Below are 27,247 nucleotides of genomic sequence, written 5' to 3'. Positions count from 1 at the left end.
TTACGCCACTCTCCTGCCTCAGCCTCCCGAGTAGCTGGGACTACAGGCGCCCACCACCTCGCCCGGCTAGTTTTTCTGTATTTTTTAGTAGAGACGGGGTTTCACCGTGTTAGCCAGGATGGTCTCAATCTCCTGACCTCGTGATCGGCCCGTCTCGGCCTCCCAAAGTGCTGGGATTACAGGCTTGGGCCACCGCGCCCAGTCAAATGTTATACTTTAAGTATGTGCAGTTCAATGTATATCAGAAAAAAAACCTTAATACAGATGCTAAAAAAAAAACCTCCCAAGGGTAATAAAGTATTTGATTCTTTTGATGTGCATTATTATTTTCACCACCTGAACGTATTTACACCTGTTTTCACGGCCACCAGCAAAAGATGCATGGAAGAATTTTTTTTCCCCATATCTGAGACTTAAGTAAATTTCTTCTCTCATCATTCTCAGTATCATATTTAAGTTTACTTAACTGTTTCTTTTTTAATCTGGTTTATTTAATTTCTTTCTTTGATTACTAGAAAGATTCATTTTAAAGATGTTTACCAATTTGTTTTGCAAATTGTCTTTTCCCTTGCTCATTTACCTATGGCAAAATGCATGGAATTAGTTTTCTGCAAGACCTGGGTTTGAACCCAGGACTACCTATCTTGGGCAAGTCAAACTGCTTCTTTACGTCTCTGTTTTCTCCTCGGTAAACTCTACAGAACTGTGAATTTTGAACAGACTCAATTAGTTAAGATTTGTTCTTGGAAACATAGCAGAGAAACAAGACATAATACCTGTTAATAGCACCATTGTTGCTAATCTATTATCACCTTGACTACACATAACATTGAATAACAATGGTAATATAAACCCAAAATGAAATGAACCAAAAACACACACAAGCAGAGTGCAGTGGCATGTGTCTGCGGTCCCAGCTACTCATGAGGTTAAGGTGGGAGGATCTCCCAAGCCCAGGAGTTCAAGGGCAGCCTGGGCAACACAGCAAGACTCCATCTCTCCCTCTTACTTTTTTTTTGGCGGGGGGAATGAAAGAGGGGACATGACTGCTGATTTTACAGCAATTGAGGTAGGTACCATAAACAACTTTATGCTGACAAAAGATGATTTAGATGAAAGTGAAAATTCCTAGAGTGAAAAATTCATGGAGTGAAGAGGGAAGTCACTGGGGATTCCAAAGTTTTTGAGCAGAGCAACTGGAAGGAAGGCAGTGCTTTTCATTAAGTGGGAAGGAATGCAAGCAGAGCAGATGATAATTTCTGGAAATGTTTGTGAAAGCTTGGTATTAGTACTATATTTGATAGAATTCACCAGTGAAGACAAAATAACCTCCTGAGGTTATTTTGGGGCAAGAACAGGAGTGTAGTTCTGGATCTGTTCAGTGGAAATGCCCATTAAACAGTCATCAAGTTGGGGGACAGGCAACTGCATATGCAAATATTGAGTCTGGGGAGCAGTCTAGGCTGGTGTCTTCAGTGTATAGGTGGTATTTAATGTCACAGGACTGAATGAGATGACCAAAGGAGTGAACAGAGAAGAGAAAGTTTACCATGACAGAAGTCAGAGAAGGATTCATAAAGGAGACTGGTTTGATGTTAGCTATTTTAGGAAATTTAGAATTTGATCTGGCAAAGACAGAAACCAATTCAAGCACTCTATCATCCAAGGTGTGAAACAAATGTTATCACAAGACACCTGTAACTAATGGATGTGTTAATGATACCACTAATAGATTAATTTAGAGAAAAAATTCAAGAGACTTGGGTCTCAGATAGACATTTTACAATATGGATATGTGAGAGGCTTATTTCATACATCTTTACTAAAATTATAACATCTTTAAATTGCCCGTTACTAAAACAAGAATTTTGTACCCCCCCCCTACTTTTTTCTCTTTTGTTTTTGAGACAAGGTCTCGCTATCACCCATGCCAAAATGAGGTGGCCGGATCATAGCTCACTGTAACCTTGAACTCCAGAGGTCAAGTGATCCTCCCACCTCAGCCTCCTGAGTAGCTAGGACTACAGGTATGTGCCACCATGCTAAGCTAATTTTTTCATGTTTTAAAAGACAAGGGTCTTGCTGTGTTGCCCAGGCTGGGCTGACTAACTCCTTTTATTTATACCGGGGTGTCCAATCTTTTGACCTCTCTGGGCCACACGAGAAGAATAAAAATTGTCTTGGGCCACACACAAAATACACTAACATTAATGATAACTGATGAGCCTAAAAAAACAAACACACACACACATACACACACAAATCTCATAGTATTTTAAGAAAGTTTACGAATTTGTGTTGGGCTGCATTCAAAGCTATTCCGGGCCGCAGGCTGGGCAAGCTTGGTCTACACCCATATGCCTCTATACCAATCTCAGTCATTTAACAGATCTCTCTCCTGAAAATTGTGATATCATAGTAAAGAGGCAGCCAGGTGAAGTTGCTCACACTGAAAATCCCAGCAACATAGGAAGACCCTGTCTTTACAAAAACAATTTTAAAAATTAGCCAGGCATGATGGTGCATGCCTGTGGTCCCAGCTACTTAGGAAGCTGAGGTGGGAGTCCTGCTTGAGCCTGAGAGGTTGAGGCTGCAATGAGCTGTGATTCCACCACTGCACTCCAGCCTGGGCAACAGAGCGAGACCTGTCTCAAAAAGAACCAAGAAACAAAACCAAACCTAAAGAAGTAAAATTGTTATCCTTCCAACTAGAAAGCCAAATAATGAAATATGCTTATCCCAAAACAGGTGTCTGAATCTGCTTACAAGTCTTTAAGGGTTTACAACACTCCATTCCTTCAAACTTTTTGTGTTGAAGAACCAGAAGAAAGATATAATGCAGAAGAAAAATGGGTCAAGTGAGGGAAATTGCTTTCCAACTGAGATTTGAGATTGAATAGGAAGTAGCTGAATTAAATGGAAGAAAGACAGTTATCATCCATTCATATGCTGCTCTTATGTGAGTTATCAAAGGCAGCTTACTTCTAGCTTACCCCATTAACTAAAGCATTCCAGTTCCAAGGTGACACATTTTTTTCAGAACTGTCTTCTCACCTTTTGTAACTTAGATCAAAACTAGAGTCCCTTTAAATAGGCTTAATTTTTTCAGTAACGTTAATTTTCAAATAGTGCTCCAAGGAAAATTTGCTGCTATGGCAGGAAAAAGAAAGGAATCCGTGAGATCTCTGCTTGTCTCCCAGGCACACTCCTGCCTACACTGCATTCCAGATGCCAGAGTTAGAAATCAGGGAGAAAACAACACCAGGCTTTTCAAATATAAATAATGATTCTTATAAACACATAAACGTTAGTTTTCTCTTTATAGGTCAGATGCCACAGATCAAATCTGAGGTCCCAAAGATCTCTGATTTTTAAACATAACGGAAATTGTACTACCTCAGTCAGTCTGAATGAGGTAGTACAATACGGCAGTGAGGAGCACAGCCACTGGAATTAGGTGACCTGGCTTCTTCAGAGTGCCTCAGTGTTCTCTTATTAAAGAGAATAAATGAAATAACATATTAAGTGCTCTGTACTTGGCACATGATAAGCATTCAATAAACTACTGCTACTATGAAGTTTGGAATCCTTTCACCAGCTGTGAACTGGTATCTGAATGCTAACAGGCTTAGTGTCACAACAATACACAGAACGAAAGAACGCTGTGTTCCCCCTATTGCCTCAAACCAGGTTTCTCTCTACTCCCAACTCTGAAGTGCAGTTTCAGGAAGGCAAGTGGAAAAACAGGGGGAAAGGTTGTGGGAAAGACAAATAAAAAGTAAGAGAAACTAATGAGAACTTTTGTGAGTGTTCCTAAAGGATGAATTTTGAAACACATGTTCAATAATTTAAGATTTAGTTGGAAAATCACAAGTTAAACAGAATAAACCATTTTCTAAAGCCTTAAGATCTACCTAATCAAAATTCTGCCATCCAAAGTTAAACAGGCATGTGTATAAGCTATTTAAATAACTACATCTCGGGCCAGGCGCAGTGGCTCACACCTATAATCCCAGCACTTTGGGAGGCCGAGGTGGGCGGATCACCTGAGGTCAGGAGATAAGAGACCATCCTGGCCAACATGGTGAAACCCTGTCTCTACTAAAAATACAAAAATTAGCTGGGTGCGGCGGCATGCGCCTATAGTCCCAGCTACTCAGGAAGCTGAGGCAGAAGAATTGCTCGAACCCAGGAGGCGGAGGTTGCAGTGAGCTGAGATCACGCCACTGCACTCCAGCCTGGGCGACAGAACAAGACTACATTTCAAACAACAACAACAACAACAACGACAACAACTCACTACATCTCAGCCAGGCCTGGTGGCTCACGCCTGTAATCCCAGCACTTTGTGAGGCCGAGATGGGCAAATCACAAGGTCAGGAGTTTGAGACCAGCCTGGCCAACATGGTGAAACCACATCTCTACTAAAAATACAAAAAATTAGCTGGGTGTGGTGGCAGGCACCTGCAATCCCGGCTACTCAGGAGGCTGAGGGAGGAGAATCGTTTGATCCTGGGAGGTGGAGGTTGCAGTGAGCTGAGACCATGCCACAGCACTCCAGCCTGGGCAACAGAGCAAGGCTCCATCTCAGAATAAATAAATAAATAAAAATAATGACATCTCAAATTTTTATAAAGTGACCTTTAAGGGAGTACTGAAATTATGAATAAACATAAATTGATTTCAAGAAAAAGAATACTGACAATCTCTTTTTAAAAACCCTCTTATTTCCAGACAGCATTCCCTACAGTAGTGGGCAGAATATAAGTCTATCCAGAATAATGCTAACCACATATTCTGGCTTGGCCAGAATGATCTCATTAGTCATAATACTCATTTTTCCAATGGGCTGGTATCTAAAGACCATCATCAAATCTGTGAAAGACAAGCCAGGAATAATTTTGTAATGATCTATCATACCTACAATTTTAATTTCTTCTTATGGAAGAAACGTCACACACTGTTTTTTCATGATGTGGTCAGTGGCACTGACTAGCAGTGACCAGGAGCCTCAGAAAAAGGAACTGGCCATTTCTTCAGGTACCCTATAGAAAACAGTAGTGCAGGGAGCCCCTAGGATGACAGTTCCTCATGACTGTCAGCTTCCCAACTTCCCTCAAATCTGTAGATACAGCCCCAAGTACTGGGCTGACTAGTTGAAAACACAGTTGATTATTATCCTAAAAGATTAAAAACCAAAGAAAAGTATTCAATTATCAATCTTCTCTCTCCATCCCCATGACTTGTGGAAGCAATCTCTCTGAAGAAACAGATGACTCAAAAATTCTTATCTAAGTATCTTCAAAATACTATAGATGATATAGGGATTACAAAGATGAACATGTTATTATCCCTGCTAATAAGTAACTCAAATCTAAAGAAATTATCATAATAATGAATTTTTTTTCAAAGCATTAATCTGCAAGGAACTGTGCGGAAATTTAAAGTCTAAAGTTGATAGAAAAGAATAAATAACCATGCTCAATTAAATGCAATACTGCATATACACAAAAGTCCAACAGTGGCTAAGATCCTCATTCGTCACCTGACTGGTAAAATAAAAACTATTTTTATCTGTTTTAAAGTTTCCCCACTCTACAAGAGTAAAAAAGAATCTATTATTCCCTAAGCTTAAGGAATCTCTTAAGTTTATCTAAAATTAAAAAATTCTAGTAACTTCAACACAATTACTAATGCTGCTAATCTATTTATGTAATAATTTGATCTTATGTTTCCTTGAAACATTAAAGATTTTTGCTTTCTCTTCTTTTCTGTCAACATTCCATATGCATAAAATTTACTATATACCTGGGACTGTTATATAAGATCTAGGTCAAGAATTTTTTTATGGGTATGGCACTAAGAAAATACGATTTCATTCAGAGTATTCACCATAATTAACAGCAGAACCTATTACTACATGGCTCATTACATACTTGGATTTATGCTGTGAGTCAAATCTCTGCTGCAGAACACAACCTCATACAATAAACTTGCCTAAAACTACTATCTTGTGTGTCATCTTTCCTCATCAGCATCTAAAAAGAATGTACTATGTGTATTTAACCGAATATCTTAATATTAGCTTCTTTATTAATTTAAAGATTCTGTGGCAGACACTAGGAAGAGCAGTACCATATGCCTTCTAGAACTCATTCTTTCCAACAACCCACATCAATCATTTTGTATTATTTTATCCTGCTGATTCTTTGTAACACCTTTTCAGTTTGACCCTACCAATATGTAGGCATCACCTTACACAGATAGCTACAACAGTCACAGTTTTAACACTGTATCTCTGCTCAAGGAAGATTCTAATCCAACACCTGATTCATGTCATGCCCACCAACAGCCACCAACAGTTCCTAAGAAGCCAACAACTAGAGGTTCTACCTGATAGAGTCCCTTCTAAACCTTACTGCCAACACAGAACCTCCATTTACAGCTAGGCCTCTGCACTCATCTAGTCAATAACTATATCCCGTCCCTACTAGGTCTCAGCCGTTATGTTACGCACTTTACAAAATATTCCCAAACATGGCTTGCCCATTCGTCTCCTTGTAGAATATCCCTTTCATCCAACCAAACTCTGCCAGCCTTTCAGAACTCATTTCAAGTGAAATCTTGCCTAACCACTCTAGCCCACAGGCCCTCTCTGGGGATGACCAGGCACTCTTCCTTTCCTAATTTGTTAAGAGTCAGTCCCACTGAACTAAAAAGTGGTATGAAGGGAAAACAATGTTCAAGGGCCACATAAGTTTGGGAAATACTGGGCCAATAAAAGTAAACATATTTCTTTCACTGCTGGACTTCTCAGAGCATCCAAAATTTTGACATGCATCCTTAAGAGAGGAGATACAGTATACGGCTATATAATGATGTATTACCTTAGATTTTTGTTAACTTTTTAATATGTGCACGTGGCTTTCTTCACATGTATTGCTCTCTCCCTTTTTTTTAACAATGTGTTTGGTGCCCATTTCTCTCACCATACTAGCAAGACAGCTCCGGGAGGGCAGGAAGAAGTCGATGTCCTTCCCCTGTGGCCGCTGCACACAGAAGGCATAAAGGTTTTGTGGAAGGAATGATGTAACCAGGCTCAGGCTTCAGAAGGCAGCACAGCAGAATGATAAAGAGCCCAGGCTCCGGCTTCCAAGGACCTAGACACATTTATTAAGGCTCTGAGTTTGGGCGAATTATTCAACTTCCATCAGCTTCAGCTTCCATCTATAAAGTGAATATAATCACAGTTCCTAACTTAGAAGCTGCTGAGGAAGAATGAATGAGATCTTACACATGAAGTGCTCAGAAGGCAGTCAGTTAATATTGGCAGCTGGATGGTAGGACACAGAGCAGAGGAAGAGACTAATTAAGAAGCTATTAAAATAATCCAAGCTTTTTCCGTATGTGAGGGCTTTGAAGTGTACTGAGTTTAAATTCTGGCTTCATCTCCTATAAGCTATAGAATCTTGTGGAAATTACTGCCTTTGCTCATCTGTAAAATGGGAATGTTAAAAGCAACCACTTCACAGAAGTGTTGTGAGGATTAAATAAGATAAACTCATGTCCTTGGCACAAAATCACATCGTAAATGCTCAGATCAGTTTTAAATGGAGATCTGGTTACCTAAGGATGCTTTCTAACCTCGTCTGCTCCCACCTCACAATTCCCAGTTGTCCTCAGTGACTCAAATGTACTTGTTCCCACAAATCCATCACCTTCTTCCCTTACTGTGCCTCCCCACCAAAAAAAAAAAACAACCCTGTTTAAGACATCAGCCATAGTCCCTTGAAGAACAAAGCCTGTTAAACTCCCTCCCTACACTCTGGGCCTCTCACTCTGCACTTCATATTTTATATGAAGTATGAGAAAAAATACTTGTGCATCTCCCTCCCCTCAACTGTAGTTTCTAAACAACCGCTGTCCACATCATCTCACAGCAACAATGGTTGGAAAGGTGATACCCGTGCCTGCACTGCCATTTCCCAGTTTCAGATCTTAGTTTAATTCCCAGTTGCTACTTTAACTTAGATTTTCCCTGCTTCCTAAAAGAGTAATTAAAAAGAAATGATCTTTGGGAATAAAAAAGTAAACAGTATCTTTGCCAGGCTCAAACCAAGCACTTGATTTTAGCTGTGAGAGATCTTATTCTTAATAAGGTAGAAGGCCACACATAAAATGAATCAAACAAAGCACATATTCCCAATAACCACCTGCATCTGGTATCAGCCACGTCAAAAGACAGTCTGCACATTAGTAAAGGACTCAACCACAAACAAGAGTTATCCAACTGCTGAGAATAATTCGACTTGATATTGTGTTACTATAGGTTGGCAGTTCAATCCTTCAGAGAAGGATGTTATAAAGATACAATAGAGTATTAATTTCTAAAATGGTCTGAAGAAGGAAAACAGATTCTTCAGAGTAAACCATTTGGATTTATACAAATAGATGCCAGTCACACTTTCATTTTTGTACAAAAAATTAAACATCTGTTATGCCAAAAAGGTTCATGAGGAAGTGGAAACCAGGCCATGTTAGACCAATCCATCCCACAAGATAGCTGGAAGATTCGAGATGACTCTTTGGGCCATGTGCACTGTGTGTGGCCCAATGATCACATGGGTCTTAGGGCAAGTGGTTCTCCAACAGAAAAGAAATATTGCAACAAAGAGGCAAATAAAGAGGAAGATGGTGGGACAGACAACTCTTATTTCCTAGACATCCCTTACTTCCTAGAGCAAACATTTAAATCCACTGGCTTACAAGAGGCATATACTTAAGAAGCTATATTACTGCTCAACCTTAATCACTACTATATTTTAGAAAACCAAAGTCCCAATGCATAGCTGGAACTCAGAGAGGCACAGAGAATATTAAGAGTTCAAAATAACAGTGAGCGTTGCTTTCCCAAGACCATTTCTTCTGTTGTGGTTTGCAGCCACAGAGGGCTCAGGAGAGTGCGAACAACTATCTGTGCTACAGCAGTGATGTTTTGTGGCTGGATGCCCAGATTGTCTAGCTCTGCACACAGCTCTATAGTCTTTTGAGGGCTACAGAGGAGGAATGCATTCTTAACAAACAGCTCTCCATCCCTGCAATAGCTTCTTCATTCTCTGAAAACATCTAAGGCTAAGAAAAGAATTCATTTTTAGTAAAACTCCAAAAATGGAACAAAGGGTATGGATTTTCAGCATATTTTAAACATGTAAAACCTTGTTATATCCCAGGTGGAGATTTTTAAAAATTATATAATTTACCTTTCATTAAATAAATTAACATTTCAAATGCACAAACTGTACAATAGGAAACTGTACCATTATTTTAATCCGGTTATTCAAACAATTTCACTGGTTAAGATTATACATTTCTCAGCTTCAATTTCAGATATACACTTTCTGCACAAGGTTTATAGTTATTTCTGACAAGTAACCTTTATATTTTTAAGTAATTATATTCCTAAAAAGTTATGTATAAGCTGAAAATTTATAAATGAACTCTATTGCATTAAAGTCTGCTTAAAGAAAGCTTATTGTATATCATTTTGTAAAGAATGCTCTCCTCATGACCACACAATTATTTAAAAACTCATTTGTATAAATTTGGAGAGCAGGAGACTGAGTAAAAGCAAGAAAATCTGTACAATCTACTCCTCACAAATTATGAGCCACTTCTCACCCGACATCTTGCTGTCCCTGCTCAAATCTATAACATCTTCAAACAAAATATTAAGATGTTAAGTATCTTAAGTAACTAAAATCCAGTCACCTTCACTGTGAAACCAGTTGTCATGCAAGAGAGACTAAAGACTGTGTCGCCAACACTTCAAAATATTTCCTTACTTCTCACCTAAAATATCTGAAGACCCTCTGAGATAGAGCTGGAGAAAAGGTAAAAAAAAAAACCCATTTGTCTTAAAAGTATGAGAAAGAAGCCAAAACAATTTCAACGAAAGATTAAAAACAAAACAAAGTTACCTGGTTCTTCCCGGCGTATACAGACCCCTTCACCCTCTGTCTGCTCAGGACTCCGCCTCCTGCTCCCTCAACCTATCCTTCTCCCAGTTCCAAGGATGTCTATAAATCTGTCCTTGTCTCCTCTCCATTTCTTATGCCTTCTCCACCGGCTTCAGTTGCTCTTGGTAATCTTTGCTTGCTCTATCCCCAAATCTTAATTGTCTCATATGTTTTACTTTGGTATATGGGACAGCCTAGAGTTCACAGCCAAACGATTTTCTTTCTTATGAAATCTCAAGTATCACCTTTGCACAATAAACCCTCACTGAATGATAAACAGTCATCCAAAGCATAAGCATGCAATCTAATGCTCCATTTCCTACTGGGGAAGGCCAAAAAGACCCCCAAATAGTCTTTAAAATGGTTCTTCAATCTTAAAAGGTTGTTGGTGAACTTCTACCGTGCCAAAGATACTCTACATACTCAAATCAAACAATAAACTAACTTTCATCAGTAGTCTTTTTTAAAAAATGTCAAGTTAGCATCGCTTTCCTGGGTCAAGCAAGACTAAGTTACAATCAAGACCTCATCCCCTTCACTTGGGGTTGAAGAGGTAATGTAAATACCTCATTCCCAGCCAGTACTGCAGGAACTGTGTCTTCCATTTCTTTCCAAACTGAAAGCTCCCTTCACTAAGGAGAAGGGCTGCCCTACTCCAGTCCTGACCTCCCTCCTCCTCTGGCTTGGTTTTGGAAGAAAGCCAGATGACAGCATTTGGAAAAGCACAAATTTATCTCAGGAAAGCCAGCTGTTTAACAAAAAGGTGGCAGTAGCAGTGATGAAAAATACTGTATTTAGTTTCATATATCCTCTGTATGACTTATTTTTTAATCATTGAATGTCAAATGAAACAGTTCATTCCACTTTACCTTCACAATCAGCATTCTAAAGGCAACTATTTACTCCAAAGTTCCTGAGCAAACTAAATACAAATGTAAACCTGTTACAAAATAATCTGTTAGTGTTAAGACATATGCTACTTGGGAAAAAAAAAACAAAACCCCGCAATAAACACTGTAAGGACGAAAATCTATAATCAACATTTACATATACTCCAGGTTACTACCAGAATATTTAAATAGCAGAATCCAAAATGAAATTAAGATTAAACCTTATGACAGTCTCGTATCAACCATATTTAATTTCATACCTTAAAAGTAAAAACGGTAGAGCGCGGTGGCTCACGCCTGTAATCCCAGAACTTTGGGAGGCCGAAACAGGCGGATCACCTGAGGTCTGGAGTTCGAGACCAGCTTGGCCAACATGGCGAAACCTCGTTTCTACTAAAAATACAAAAATTAGCCGGGTGTGGCGGCGGGCGCCTGTAATCCCTGCTACTCGGGAGGCTGAGGCAGGAGAATCGCTTGAACCCGTGAGGCGAAGGTGGCAGTGAGCCGAGATCGTGCCACTGCACTAAAAAAAAAAGTAAAAAAAAAAAAGGAAAAACCGAGGTAAGGTCAGCAAGGTCTTTGTTTTGGACAAGAAACACAGAAGACTTACAAACAAGCTTTTAAAATCAGATCCTTATAATAAAAACGAATGTGTGTGTGTGTTTACTGTTACCATTTTCTGAGCTATCAATTTCTCATGGCCTGACTATGCCTATGGTCAGGTCATGAGTAATCTGTATGAAAAACAGATTCCAATAATGTCTATTCTTACGAAAATAAATATTAAAAACCTTCTGTAGAAAAAAAACTTTCAGTATAGGTAAATAAAGTAAATGATGTTCACATCATTACTTTGTTCTATTAATACACACAAAATTAATTCCGACAATATAACTGGTCATTTTAAAAACCTTGTTTTGCATTATTTTCCCCAACAAAGCATCCTAGGGGTGCCACAGTGAAAAATGTTAAAAGACCATTGCCACCTCTGTTGTTCTGGAACAACGTAAATTTCTTCAAGGTGCCCTCTACTAACCAAGTTCATCTGGCCTGGGGCTAAGTTTTATCATTTATTCTTTCACACAGTACCGAAGGAAATCTGGAATCTATAAATATGATTGCCAGCACCCCCTACACATTTCAACCAGCTACCACTGTCCTCTGAAATCACTCAAGCCAGGTTTCCAGGGTCTCAACTCATTCGCATATTCAATTCTAACTGTAGGAAATCCCTCGCATAAAATAAGCCTTATGCAGGGTCAAATTACATTCAGGGACGTGCGGGGCTCTCACAGCGATCACCATAAATTGGCTACCTTGTACTGGCCGAAGTACATCAACGTGAATCCCAGACACTCGAGAAAAATCGAACCTCGGCTACACAATGGATTAACCCAGTCAGAAGGCTCCAACTTGCAACTCCTTAAAGACGTTGAAGTTGGACATCTACAGAGCACCATTTTGAGTTTAGAATCCGCAGTTCACGCCTAGAAATAACCGAGCGGACCACTCAAATGGAGGTTTCATTTGGCGGAGGCAAAGGTTTGAGACAACTCCACTAATTACGTGCAGAATCACCAATACCGTCAAATGCCTTCGAATGCAATAGGTGCAGCCACGATCTAGCGGCTCCTTCTCCTCTACCTATCGGCACAACATCCAAGCAGCAAGCCTTCATTTTTTGCTAAGATCCCCAAAGCTCCGTGCAACACGCATGCCAGTTATTTCTTCCCCAGGTGAACACGCAGGGAACCCCCACATCCACATCTGCACATTTTCATAGCTACGAATCAATTAAATCTCGTCCTCAAGGTAAAGGTGCAAAGGAGGCACCGCTTAAAGCAGAGGTGGCAACGAGGCGCTCGGGTTACGTTATCTGATAACAGGACAGATGTTGCACGGCTCGTTTTCCTCATACGCATTACTCCGCAGTCGCAGCACCGTTAGAAAATCCACCTGATTTCAGACCCGCAGAGCGCCCAGGGGTCCTTCTCCGCCCACCCGCAGCGCGCCCCGGGTTTTTCTCTTCCCCCAAACAACGGTACCGGGCTCCTACACCAAAATGCGGCGGGTTCGCGCCTGCCATCACCAATGCAAAACCTGCGGGTGGCTGCCCGGAGAGAACCGAATTTCACCGCTGCAGGAGTTTTAAAAGGGAGGGGGCACAGCCATCGTCAGCCCTCCATTCCACTCCCGTTTGATTGTGATGCACACCAGGCGTCTGCACAGCCCTGTCTCACACTCGCATACACGCGCCCTGGCCCCGGCCGCTTCACGCCGCTCCCCTCCAAACCCGGCCGGCCCGGGGCCCGGCGCCGCACGCGGGTCGCTCGGGGCCAGCGCCCGCCCCGGCTCGGCTCGGCCGAACAAAGGGCCCGCGAACCTCCGGGCAAAGTTGCGGCGGCGGCGAGGAGCGGGCGGACGGCCGCGCTCACCTGGGCTCCGTCCCCGGCGGCGGCGGCGGCGGCTCCGCGGGGCTCCGGCGGCGCGGGCCTGGCGGCGGCGGCGACACGAACAACCGCCCAGGGGCCTCGTGGGTGCGCGGGCGGCGGGGGCCCGCTCAGCGCCGGCGCCGCGGGCTCAGGTCCCGGCGCGGGCGGCGGCGGCGGCGGCGGCGGCGCGGGCGGGTGGGCGGCGGCGCGTCCCGGCAGGTCCAGGTCCGGCCCCGGCAACGCCGCGACGCGTCCTTCTCCTGACGCCCGGCGGGACGCGGCTCCGGCGCGGCCCGGGTCCTAGGCGGTGGCGGCGGTGGTGGCAGCTGCAGACGGCTGGGCGCGGGGCCGCTCCGCTCCCTCCGCCTCCGGCTCGGGCGGGCCCGCGGGGACGGCGGCGGTGACGGCGGCGGGAGCGCGGCGGGCGCTGGGACTGTCCTGTCAGGGGGCGGCCCGGGTGGCGCTCAAGGCTGCGCGGCGGCGGGGCCGGCGGCGGCGGCTGCGGCTCCCGGGGCCGTCGCGCTGAGGTGCGGAGCTGCCACCGCGGCCATCTTGTTGCTCTAACTGACAAGAATCCCCCTCCCCCCGCTTCAGCCAGACGGGGCGCTCGCGCCCCCTTCCCCGCCCCGCGTTGGCCTCCAACAGGAAGTCGTCCCGGCCCCTGGCACGTGACTCCCACCGCATCTGCATACCGGAGGGAGAACTGGCCAATCGGCACTCTGCGCCTGAGCTCCTCCCCCGCGCGCCCCTCCCCGGCCCATTGGCTCTTCGGCCAGGCCACGCCTCCTCCTTTCCCCTTAATACCCGCCCGCGCTGTGGTTCCCTACAACGCGCTGGGAGCGCGCCGGGGTGCGAGCGGTGCGCGTTCCGACTGGCCGGGACGCGCGTCAGTTCTGGGGGCTCGCGCTACTCTGGGGGGTACGTGTAGACCTGAGTGGTGTCCTTTACCGCCGCCGCCTGCCCTCCGGTCCCTAGGCGCTGTGGCTCCGCGTTAGGGTGCTGGCGGGAGGGGCGCCGACCCGGGTCTGCGCATCCGATGGGTTCTCCTGGCCAGCGCCCCGCGACGCCCCGGGCTTTATCCGGTAATTTCGCCCGGCGGCGCCCGGCTCCCGCACCGGCGCGCGTCCCGCCCGTGCCGTGCATACGCCCTGCACCGCCCCACCTTGCACACACACGCACACTAGCCCTTAGGGGCCCTGGAGCATCGTGCTCACCCCGCGCCTCCCGGCCCGCCCTTGCGCGCTGTGGCTCCCCAGGGAGCGCCCAGCTGCGAGCACAACAAGCCTCGCTGCGAAACAGTCCCCCCGGGAAACAGCCCTTTCCCTGGAGCACAGACACCCCACCCCCACCACACAAGCCTTAGGTCCGGACCGAACCCGGGCGCTCCGGCCCCTACGCACCCCACGATTCCTCCCCGCTGCTCCGTACGCCGCCGTGATCCTCCGTTCCACGGCTCCTCGATATCCATTATTCATTAGTGGTAGGTAAGGTCAGGCGCAATGTGCAATTCGAAAAGTCCTTTTTAACTTTCGGTTCAAGCCCGGAGAAGATTTTGAAACCAAAAATTTTCTCCATTTTCATGCAAGGTCGCAGAAGCAAGCTAGCTTTAACCCCATCGTTCGGTGAAGGATCAGCAGTGCTACTTGGAAGTTGGTATTGGAAGAGGCCATTCCCTGTCTACGTGTCCCCGTCTTGAAGAGGAGATAATAACACACTAGTACTTTCGCAATGCAATTTTGTTACCGCAAGTGTCATGCTTTGAAACGTCTGTGGATGAAAGAGACAAATTCCCTGCTCTCGTTTCCCTTCAGGGTCCCATGAGCTCCTTTCTTCTTTCTGCCATATTTTAAGCCCTCGGGTAGTCAGATTCACAAACCACCCTCTAAAGGGTCGTCAAATGTCTGTTGTATTGTGTTGTGTATTTCCCCTCCCGAGAACCCACATCCCTTAGAAGGATCTGAAGGCAGAGGGAACTGACATGGAGGCTTTTGCCTTGTCTATTCGTTTTATTTACATTCATTTAATTCTCCACTGCAGAGAACCTGCATCTTTTGTATTTCTCAAAGGTAGAGGTATTATCACATGCTCCAGAAGGGAGTGCAAAATAACATCTTCAAAATAGGCAGCGCCCACGAAGTAGACTGCCGCTACATAAATGAGGAATCCAGGTGTCTGGATGGACCAATCATTGTAATAAGCAGAACTTCACTTTTTGGAAAATTGAACCAAAATACATTATTTAGCATTGTCTTTGACGTTGGATTTGTGGCTCTCACCTCTGAGTTCCTCTCTGGTTCCTCCCCTCCCTCAGTTTAATCAGGCAAAAATCGTCCTCTTCTCCAATGATATTAGACTCTGAGCAACAAGAAAAGGCAGAACTATAGAGACTGTATGTTCTGAACCCCAAACTGGACTCACAGTTTGGCATGTGGACCTGTGACAGTAGAGAGAGTGTTTGAAGCTGAAGTTGACCCAGAAACGTTGAGGCATATGGTGGCCATGAATCTTACGACTGCAGAGCAGTGATACGTATTAGTGGTTGTTTGAACTGATCAAGTATGAGTAGGAACCACAGGCACAACTGTAACAATGGGTACGTTCATGTTTGGGGTTGGTCATCCTCTTATCAGCCCTGCCACCACCATCTTATAACCAAGGTATAAATTGATCATCTGTAGGGCTGGCCTGGTGGCTCAGGCCTGTAATTCCAGCACTTTGGGAGGCCAAGGCAGACAGATCAGGAGGTCAGGAGATGGAGACCATCCTGGCTAATATGGTGAAACCCCGTCTCTACGAAAAATACAAAAAATTAGCTGGACGTGGTGGCGGGTGCCTGTAGTCCCAGCCACCCGGGAGGCTGCGGCAGGAGAATCACTTGAACCCGGGAGGCAGAGGTTGCAGTGAGCCAAGAAGGCGCTGCTGCACTCCAGCCTGGACGACAGAGCTGGACTCCATCTCAAAAAAAAAAAAAAAAAAAAAAAAAAAGGGCAAAACCAACAAAATTACGTTTAAGAGGAGTAAATGTTAAATGTATCTCTTAAATTAAAATGTCAACTAATTGAGGACAAATGAAGAAGACCTAGCTGGATCCAAGGTCATAAAAAAATTCTAGTTATAGATGACCACATGCTCGACAAGGCAAATGTGTGAACTGATTGGTTTAAGACAACAGCAACACTACGTTAAAATAGTGTCCAGTTTAAGAGATTGCACTCTGAGCTGGTCAGATCCCAAATGGAATATTTTGGCCAATTCTGGGCACTACGGTGCAAGAAAGAAATCGACGAAGTTAGAGACTGACTCAGAATACAGCCAGTCGTTGGTGGAAATCCTCCAGTCTGACCAACAGCTGAAGAAGCAGGAGAGACTGGTGCAGGGAAGAGACAAGCAAGGCAGGATGGCTGTCTTCAGGTATTTTTGAAAATCCCATATGCAAATAGGCACAGATATGTTCTCTGAGACCCTAAGAGGCCAACTGAAGATCAGCGGGTGGTAGATACCAGGCAACTTTCTGTTCTGTTCAAATATACACTGCACCCTACAAAATGGAGTTTCCATCAAATGGAGTTATTAATAGAAACTCCATTTTGTAGGGTGCAGTGTATACTGCTCAGGTGATGGGTGCACCAAAATCTCACAAATCACCACTAAAGAACTTACTCATGTAACCAAATACCACCTGCACCCCAACAAGCTATGGGAAGAAAAAGAAACTCCATTTTGAAAGGTAGCAAGATCTACATCTGTGCAGGGATTTAAGCGGAAAGGCAGGATGATCACGTCCCTATCTCCATGGCTATTGCAAAACAGATTACTGTGTTGTGCAAAAATGTTAACTAGCTCAGGGGTTCCCAAAGTATGTTCCCTAGACCAGCGGCATTGGCTTTACCTAGGAGCTTGTTAGAAGGGCAATTTCTCAGACCCCATTGCCAGACTCAGTGAATCCAAACCTCTGGGGATGGGGTCCAGGTATCTGCATCTTATCCAGTCCTCCAGGTGATTCTGAGGCAATGAAAATTGGAGAGAAATAAAGGCACCTTTTTGGGGCTTGTATTTGCGTATAATACCCCTCTCCAAGCCCAGTCACTTCCTACCACACACTGGTGCCTGAATTACTCCATCCTCCTATTTCTGTTGATTTTACACGTATAATTTGCATCCTAATGATGGACTCTTAAAGGGAAAAGCTTCAGGACTCCAACAAATGATTGCTTTTCAATGAAAATGTAAGAAAGCTGGGCTCAGCTCTCCCTGCTTGTCACCAGTAGATAACAACTGAACTGCGTTAGAAAAATGTGATAAATTTACAGAGGCCTTTCAGACAAGCAGCAAGGCGTAGGGTGTCGGTTCTCAAACTTTCTGTTGATGAGAATCACCAGGGTAGCTTGTTTGCATTACAAATTCACCTTAGGTCTAGATGAGGCCCATGAATCTGCATGTCTAATCAGCTCCCCAAGCGATTCTGATGCCGTTGTCTTCCCACTATGCTGATAATAATATTGGAATAGAGACTGGAACCTTAAAGTGAGGAGTAAGGATGCGTCTCAACTCCACTGTTCACTAATTGTTTGACCTTAGGCAAGTTTCTGGGCCTCTGACTTCTCCTTTGTACTCCTCACTGAGTTAGAGATACTCACTGAATATTTATTGCCGTGTATTACGTGCCAGAGAGTGAACTAGGTGCCAGGGATTTAAGACTGCAAGCCGTGCTTGAGCTGTGATTACAATGCATGGGTGCTGCAGGAGACAGAAGGGTCATTCTGAAGGGCTCAGGAAGACTTCTCCAAGGGCCTCAGATCCGAGTCTTGAAAGATGCAAGGGAAAGCAGTAATAGGTCAGAAACTGATGGAAGGGCATTGAAGAAAGAGGAAATGGTCAGAGTAAAGGAAACCAAAGAGAGCTTGCAGTGCAGCACTTTCAGGAGGCTGGAAGACATCAGTGAGGCTGCAACAGACCAGGTAAGAGGAGATGGGAGAGATGAGCAGAGGCCAGATTATTATTATCTTTTTTTTTGGAGATGGAGTCTCGCTCTGTCACCCAGGCTCAAGTGCAGTGGCACAATCTTGGCTCACTGCAACCTCTGCCTCCCGAGTTCAAGCAATTCTCCTGCCTCAGCCTTCCGAGTAGCTGGGGCTACGGTCACACACCACCACGCCCAGCTAATTTTTTGTATTTTAATAGAGATGGGGTTTCACCATGTTGCCCAGGCTGATCTCGAACTCCTGAGCTCAGGCCATCCGCCCGCCTCGGCTTCCCAAAGTGCTAGGATTACAGTTGTGAGCCACCACACCCGAGGCCAGATTATGGATACAAGGAGCATCTCATGTGACCTTAAGGAGTTGGGGACTTTATCCTTAAGGCAATATGGAGCTCTTGGATGATGCCAGACATTATTACACTTGACTGTTAGAAAGAGCTCCCTGGGAACATTGTGGCAGATGACCTGGAGGAGGAAGGGCCAGGGAGGAGGTGATGGCAGGGGGTAGGCAGCCTGCACAGTTCTGCAGCCAGGAAACTAGAACTTATGGACTCCCCTAGAGTAGCAACAGAAGTTAAACAGAGAAGACCCACTTGAAAGATAACTTTAACTTCAACTCTGGGGGCTTGAAGTCTGACTTATCTGGAGGGTAAGGAGGATGATAAAGGATGTTGCCCCATTGTCTTTCTCAGTGAGAAAGGATGGATGGTGAGGCAGGGGCTATGGAAGGAGGAGTAGGCTGAGCTCGAGTCTTTGGGTGGGACCCTGAGGAAGAAGGGATGAGCCTGGTTTGGTACATTTGGAGTTGCAGCCACCTGGGACACGTCAAGTGGTGACGGTCAGACTTGGGGTGTCTGGGCTGGAGAAGTCTCCTAGGGATGGTCTGCACAGGGCTGGAAGTTGGAGGCAGGATCACAGATGATGAGCTTGGGGGTAGGGATGAGGAGGGATGGTGAGAAGGCTGAGTGCTGAGCCTGAGGAGCACCAAAGAGAGAAGAAAACCCTAAAGGAGGCTGAGAAGGGACAGCCAGAGATGCTGAATCCCACAGGATGCCCCATGGAACTGGAGGGGACACAAGGGGAACGGGGTTGAGAAAGGAGCACGTGGCCAACGGTGTCCATGTGGTAAGAACAGGAGCGCACCAATGGAATCAGGCAGCCTCAAGGTCATTTTGTCCTCAGGAAGGCAGAGCAGGGGACAGCAGCAGGCTGCAAGGTGAGAGGAAGGCTGGAGACAGAGACTGAGAGTGAGGAGGAACCATGCCATTGGTTGGGCCACTGTGGTGGATTGAAATGTGTCCCCTAAAAAGATATGTTGAAGTCCTCACTCCCCACACCTCAGAATGTGATGTTATTTGGGAATAGTCTTTGCAGACAAAGTCGAAGCAAAGTCATTGGGGTGGTTCCTAACCCAGTACAACTGTGTGCTTTCTAAAAAGGGGACATTTGGATGCAGAGACGCACACACAGGGAGGAGCCCATGTGAGGATGAAGGCAGAGATCGGAGTGATGCTTCTATAAGCCAAGGAACACCAAAGATTGCCAGCAAGCCATGAGAAGCTAGGGAAAAGGCCTGGGACAGGTTCTTCCTCCGAGCCTTTAGAAGAACCCAGCCCTGCTGACACCTTCATCTTGGACTTCTGGCCTCCAGAACTAGGAGAGAAGAAGTTTCTGTTGCTTAAGCCATGCAGTGTGTGATACTTCTTATGGCAACCCCAGGACCCTCACACTATGAAAGGAAGGAATGGGACTGAAGGTCAATGTGAAACCAACAAAGTAGTTTTGGTTCAGTGTTTTGTTCTGTTTGTAAAGGGAGAGACTCAAGCAGTGAATGTGCTGAGAAGAGTGAGCCAGAAGAGAGGACACAGATGGGGAAGATGTTCTAAAGGGGTTGCATATGGAATAAGAAAGGTCTTTGGGCACATGCTGGAGGCAGGACCCTGTCAATGGTACAGGGAGAGAGAGGATCACTTCTGTCACTGACAGCAGAAGAGGCAATAGAGACAGCTGCAGAGGCAGGTCAGTCTACATGCATGTGTGTGTGTGTATGTGTGCGTGAGCACACGCCTGTGCTTACACGTGAGTGTGTGTGCATAAATATTTGCGCATGTGAGTGCTTGTGTTTGTGTGTGTGTACGTGTGTGAGCTTGTATGTGTGCATGCATGCATGTGTTGGGGAGTGGTCTGTAAAAATGGAGGACATTATACCCAGTCTTCTTTATTTCTTCGGTGAAGTTGAAAGTGGCCTAAGATTTCTTTTAGATCTGAAGTTCTATTACTAGGTATCGAGTATAAATTATTGTTTTATTTTATATTAATAGCCTTGCTGTTAAATTTACTGTTTGTGGTGTATTAAAACTAATAGAAAAACATACACCTTATATCTTTGCCTATTATTAAAGCAAATTCCAGCCTCCAAACTATATAGGACCACATATCTAAACTATGGAAGGCATATTTCATTTGCCTTTGTGTCTTTGGGTCTGAATCATAAAGTGACACTTTTGATGTTTTGGAGGCCAGCCTTGGTCAGAACTCGGACATTGCAAAGTTCTGTCTTTCCATTGATTCTATCCCTAGAAGACTCAGGGGTGGAAATCTGTGGAGGGCATCTGGGTATGGAACAGGAGATGACTGAGGAAGTTGAGATGAGGATGTCACCTGTTCAGGGGATCTCAGGCACTGAAAACAGCTTTATTTATCTGGGCCCTGTGATACTGGGCAGATGGTTTTGGGGGCACTGCAGTTGCTTTGATCCAGTTCTGTGAAACTGGCAACCTAGGGTACCAGGGAGAGAGAGAAGGTGGTTCAGGCTGCGGACTGTTGTGGAAAGGAGGATCACTCATGGCTGTTACCCCGATGGGCTTCTCTGGCCCCACTTCGGGTGATAGATCTGGTGATAAACCAGAAGCAGGGCTTTGTGTCAACAGCCAGTCACTTTTGGATTTGCCCTTTGAGTGAACTCCTCTTTCCAGGGCTAGCTCCTTCACTGTTTCATTAATTGAGCAAATATTTGCAAGCACCTGGCATCGGCAAAGTCCTGCAGACTTTCCGAGCTAACCTGGCCACCCCTCCTGTCCTCCCTCCAGAGCCACTGATGATCGGAGCAAGGATGTGAAAAAGGTAGACACAATTTTACCTCCCCATTCTCCTTGTTCTCTTTTCTGTAACATCACCTTCTATAATCTGTTATTTGCTGCTTACTGTGTTTGTGGTTTATCGTAAGATTGTCAGCTTCACCAGTACAAGATCCTTGTGCGTTTTGTTCACTAATGTATTTCAAGCACCTAGAACAGAGTTGGCACTGGGTGCTCCACAAATAGTTTTGCTAAATTAATGAAATTAGGTAAACGGATTAATGTCATAAGAAGGTTAACATCAATGTGCTGTAGAAGAAATCACATCTAGGTATTAGATGTGAGGGTGGGTCAGGGAAAGCTCCCTAAGGGATATGGGATCCAAGATGGCTTTAGAGGGATGGATAGGGTTCTTCTTTCCTTCCTTTCCTCTTCCTGTCCTTTCATTTCCTCCTTCCATCCTCTCCTTTCTTCGCTCCTTTTTTCCCTTTCTATCTACCTTCCCTCTCTCCCTCCCTCCCTCCTTCCTTCCATCCATCATATTCTCTTCCTTCCTCGCTTCCTTCCTCTTTCTCTTTTTCTTTTATCTTAGTAGTGTACCAATTATTCAGAGACTCAGGACAACACACAGAAGAAATAACAGCAATTTGACATTTATTTATTTATTATTAATTTTTTGAGACAGAGTCTCTCTCTGGTGCCCAGGCTGGAGTGCAGTGGCTCAGTCTTGGCTCACTGCAACCTCCACCTCCCAGGTTCAAGAGATTCTTCTGCCACAGCCTCCCGAGTAGCTGGGACTACAGGCATGCACCACTACGCTTGGCTCATTTTTTTTTTGCTTTTAGTAGAGATGGGGTTTCACCATGTTGACCAGGCTGGTCTCAAACTCCTGACTTCAAGTGATCCACCTGCCTCGGCCTCCCAAAGTGCTGGGATTACAGGTGGAAGCCACCGTGCCCAAATGAGAAATTTGACGTTTATGACAGGTATTTCCTGAGACCTTTGTAGAACCCAGTTAAAAAAAAATCTTTAATGTATTATATAATTTTAATATTTTTTCCCTCTCCCAAGTAAACCAAAATGCACGCTTGATTGCGAGTAGACAATGAAAAGGACTATTTTAGTTATCTGTTGCTGAGAAACGAATTATTATTCCAACATTTAACAGCTTAAGACAACAAACATGTGTGCCTCACACCGTTTCTGAGAATCCGGAATCCAAGAATAGTCTTGCAGAGCGAGTCTTTCGTGAGGTTGCAGTCAAGCTGTCAACCTGGTCTGTAATCTCCGAAGATGTGCCAGAGCTGGAGCGTCTTCTCCGGGGGCACTCACATGGCTGTGGGAAGGAGGCTTCAGTCCCTTGCCACAGGGACTGTTCCACAGGGCCACTCATGACACGGCTCACCCCAAAGTGAGGAGTGCAGGAGAGAGAGCACCATGGCTGAAGCCAAAGCCCTTCCTAATTGAACATCAGAAGCACACCAATTCTGCCTGATGCCATTGGTCACCCAGACCAACCGTGGCACGGTGTAGAAGGGGACCACACAGGGTGTGAGTGCCAGGAGGTGGAACTCTTGGGGCTGTTTTGGAGACTGACTCCCATCCACAACAAATCCACATTGCAACCGAATGCCACGAGGTCAGCTGGGCTCATTCGCATCACATACAATTCACACTCCTGGCGTCATGACCTGTCATGGCTTTTCAGGTTCTGGCTGAATTCTTGGCAAGGTAGGGACATCGGTTTGCTGGGAATGCCATGTTTTTGGGATTTCCTTCATCTTCCTGGGTGAATTCCCTTTTTCTTATACCAATGGGATTGGACTCTGTGACTAAGGTCCCATCTAACTCTCAAACTCTATTCAGTTCCAGTAATTCGATCAGTGGATGGCTACAAAAAAGAGAAAGTCTTCAAAGAGCAGACGGCATTTGCACTTGAAAAGCTCCACTGTGTTGAGATGGATGGAATGTGTCCCATCAAATGTACAGACTTAGAGATGACATCAAGATGCGGTTACGGTAACTACAGAAGGCTCCTGTTAGAAGGCAGAATCTAAACAGTTTGGCTTAGAAAGTGAGCCACTGGGCTGAGCTAAGAGTTTGGATGTGGTTCTGCAGGTGGTGAATGTGGCAGAGATGGCTCCACCCAAATCCATACTATACTTCCCCAGTGTGAGTTCCCACTGAGAAGGGGCATCTGTGTCCAGCCAGGACTACATTTCCCAGAACCCCTTCTCTTCTGGGCAGGGCCATGTGACCAGTTCTGGATGAAGGAATGTGAGCCGAAATGATGTGATTCATGTCCACACTAAGGCAATTGAGAGACAGTTGTACTCTCTCTTCTAGGGCAATTGAGAGGCAGTTGTGCCCTCTCCTGCCAGGATGCAGAGGACCCAGGAGATGGAAGAGCCTCAAAAGGAAAAGGGCCCATGTCCCTAAACTTTAAGAGGGGAAACATCTCCTAAAAGCCAGGAATACCAGATGAATGAAAAGTGCACATGTATTAGGTAAATCCACTGAGAGTTGTTGTGGCTGTTGTTGTTTTTTTTGTTATAGCAGCTACCAGTCTCCTAACACACAGTAGGAAACCTTTGTGGTCTTTCAACAGGGATTGCAAAATAAAAATAGTCTCAGGAAGACGAATAAGCCATGGACAGGCAGGATGGTGTGATACGGGGAGGGAAACACTGAAGTCTAAGAGATGAGTTAGGAAGCTGTCACGAGGTTGTGACGTGGTAAAACCTGAAGAAGCCTAGCATCCCCGTCCCTGCCTGTTTCACAGCAGAATTTATAGAAAAGACAAAAGTAATGATAACCTTATTTTCCTTTGCTTATTACACGCCAGACATTAGCTATGTACTTTATACACGTTATCTTTTTAAATATTTTTAGTTCTTATTTAAATGTTTCTCTTGCTATATTGTATGTATTAAAAACAGTTTGGCTTTTTGGGATGGAGTCTCACTCTATCACCCAGGCTGGAGTGCAGTAGCGTGATCATAGCTCACTGCAGTGTCGACCTCCCAGGCTCAGGTGATCCTCCTGCTTCAGCCTCCCGAGTAGCTAGGACTACAGGCTTGTGCCATTACGCCCAGTTAATTTTTTGACTTTTTATAGAGATGGGGGTCTCACTTTGTTGCCCAGGCTGGTCTCCAACTCCTAGGCTCAAGTGATCCTCCCGCCTCAGTCTCCCAAAGTGTTGGGATTACAGACATGAGCCACCACGCCCGACCTTAAAAACAGTTTTAAAATGCAAAGTAATTCGTGTATATAGTTTTATTATTATTATTATTTGGAGACAGAGTCTCACTCTGTTGCCCAGGCTGGAGTGCAGTGGTACAATGTTGGCTGTCTGTAACCTCTGCCTCCGGTGTTCAAGTGATTCTCCTGCCTCAGCCTCTTGAGTAGCTGGGATTACAGTGTGCACCACCATACCCAGCTATTGTTTTGTATTTTTAGTAGAGACGGGGTTTCACCATGTTGGCCAGGTTGGTCTTGAACTCCTGGCCTCAAGCAATCCACGTGCCTCTGCCTCCCAAAGTATTGGGATTACAGGCGTGAGCCACTGCACCCATGTATATAGTTTTAAAAGACAATTACGTATTACTAATTTTGAAACAAAACAAGCAAAAAACCAAATAAACAAACAACAACGACAAAAAACCCAGTCTCATGCCCTGCAAGCCTCCTCACTCTGAATTGCTATCCCGGAGTCAACTACTTTCAAATCCTTGTTTGTTTCTTCTGCCATTTACCTTAATGTTTCTAAATAATATGCTCATTCTCTTCCTTCTTGATTTTCCTGTTTTGACATCACGACTTCCTACTCTAGAGGATGAGGATGTGGCTCTTGTACACCACCTTCCATCATCCTATATACTTCTCCTCCCTCAGATGGGTAAGATTTCAACATCAGGATTGGGAGTACATTTTCTGGACAGGCAAACCAAACAAATACAGCAATAGTTAGTTTAGTATGTAGGTCATCCCTAGAAGGTTAGAAGGAAACAAAACTAGAAAGGGAGGTTGGAGCATGGAGAGCCACCGGGCTAGGGAATTAGAACTTAATCTACTGTGTTGTAGGGAGCCATTGAAGGTTTAAGGCAGGAAGTGGCAAGAGCAAAGCTGTAGTAGGGGATGGCTATCCCAGCAGCATCTGTAGGGTGGATCAGAGTAGGGGTCATGTGACAGTCTAAACAACGGGTCATTCATTCATTCATCCATGCGTTTATTCTATCAACTTTCTCATCTCCATTTATGCGGGAGCCCTAGTTAATGCCCGTCCCTCCCACTGGAATGTGGGTTCTGCACTTGCCCTTTTGGTTGCTTCTGTGTCTTGCACTGGCATAGCGGCTGGCACATGTTAGGTGTTTAATAAATGTTTGTTGAAGGAAGGGAAGACAACTGTTGGTAATGTGGAGATAAATAGGGTAGTGGCCATGATGAGAGAGCTGGAGCCATTTTAGAGAGAGACATGAACTCTAACTGCTGACTGAAGGGCAGGAGACTTGGGGTGTCAAAGTGGCTCCAGATAGGAGCCCAGGTGAGTGACAGTTTCAGGAGCAGGGTTAGGAGGGCTGAGGGGAGTTGGTGAACAGTCAGATGATAGTTTGCCTTTAGGAATATTTGATTAAATCAATCGCTCACCACTTCAGCCTGTTATTCAGGTCAACCCAAGGGAGCCTCAATCTGGTCTCAGCCAAGGTACTTCCACACTTTTTTATCCCAGATGTTGTGACGTTCAGCTCAGCTGCCTGCTGCGCTCCGACAGTGGGGCTGGAGTCCCACTCATTTCCTTTTGGCCGCTTTACTAAGTGCCCAGCTGATTCGGCCTGAGCAGACCGTGTCCAGTTGGCTCACTGTTGCGTCCCCCAGTGTGCGGTGTGTAACAGGTGCTTGATAAATACTTACTGGATGAATGTTTGACTTTCTTTTTGTATTATTATTTTTTATTTCAATAGTTTTGGGGGTAGAGGTAGTTTTTGGCAATGAATGAATTCTATAGTGGTGAATTTTGAGATTTAGTGCACCTGCCACTGGGGCAGTGTACCCAACCTCCCCAACTCGAAGTCCCCAAAGTCCGTTTTATCACTCTGTATGTCTTCGCATCCTCGCGGCTTAGCTCCCACTTGTAAGTGAGAACATATGGCATTTGGTTTTCCATTCCTGGGTTACTTCACTTAGAATAGTGCCTCCAGGAACAGTGGCTCACGCCTGTAATCCCAGCACTTTGAGAGGCCGAGGCGGGTGGATCACGAGGTCAGGAGATCGAGACTATCCTGGCTAACACAGTGAAACCCTGTGTCTACTAAAAATATAAAAAATTAGCCGGACATGGTGGCAGGCGCCTGTAGTCCCAGCTACTCGGGAGGCTGAGGTAGGAGAATGGAGGGAACCTGGGAGGCGGAGCTTGCAGTGAGCCGAGATGGTGCCACTGCATTGCAGCCTGGGAGACAGAGCGAGACTCCATCTCAAAAAACTAAACAAAACAAAACAAAACAAAAACGGCCTCCAGCTCCATCCAAGTTGCTGCAAAAGACATGATTTCATTCCTTTTTATGACTGAGTACTCTTCCACGGTATATTTTCTTTATCTACTCAATACTCAGTGGGCACTTAGATTGGTCCCATAGCTTTGCCATTGTGAATCATGCTGCTGTAAACATGCATGTGCGTGTGTCTTTTTCATGTAATGACTTCTGATCCTTTGGGTAGATACCCAGTAGTGGGATTGCTGGATTAACTGGTAGATCTACTTTAATTCTTTGAGAACTCTCGTTACTGTTTTCCATAGAGGTTGTACTAATTTAGAATGTGTGACTTTCTGTACCAGACATTACTGGGTTCCCTCCGC

The 27,247-nt window shown here is 45.0% G+C and overlaps 1 protein-coding gene across 4 annotated transcripts in view; it reads right to left on the bottom strand.

Annotated features, from left to right (window-relative positions):
- The window catches only part of TNRC6C (trinucleotide repeat containing adaptor 6C), a 159,981-nt gene extending 145,046 nt beyond the window's left edge, over window positions 1-14,935 (bottom strand). For 3 of the 4 annotated variants that reach the window (XM_077969427.1, XM_077969426.1, XM_077969428.1), the window contains exon 1: window positions 13,342-13,904. Coding sequence is in view for 1 of the 4 variants with exons in the window: in XM_077969425.1 (XP_077825551.1) it covers window positions 14,739-14,806 (68 nt within the window). In the remaining 3 variants the exon portion in view is untranslated. Of the gene's footprint in view, window positions 1-13,341; window positions 13,905-14,738 lie in introns of those variants that run through there. The other variant, XM_077969425.1, reaches the window with a different exon arrangement.
- Between the last annotated feature and the right edge of the window lie 12,312 nt (window positions 14,936-27,247).

The sequence above is a fragment of the Macaca mulatta genome, chromosome 16, assembly GCF_049350105.2.
Source record: "Macaca mulatta isolate MMU2019108-1 chromosome 16, T2T-MMU8v2.0, whole genome shotgun sequence".
Lineage (NCBI taxonomy): Eukaryota > Metazoa > Chordata > Mammalia > Primates > Cercopithecidae > Macaca > Macaca mulatta.
This window is presented reverse-complemented; position numbering and strand designations above follow the sequence as displayed.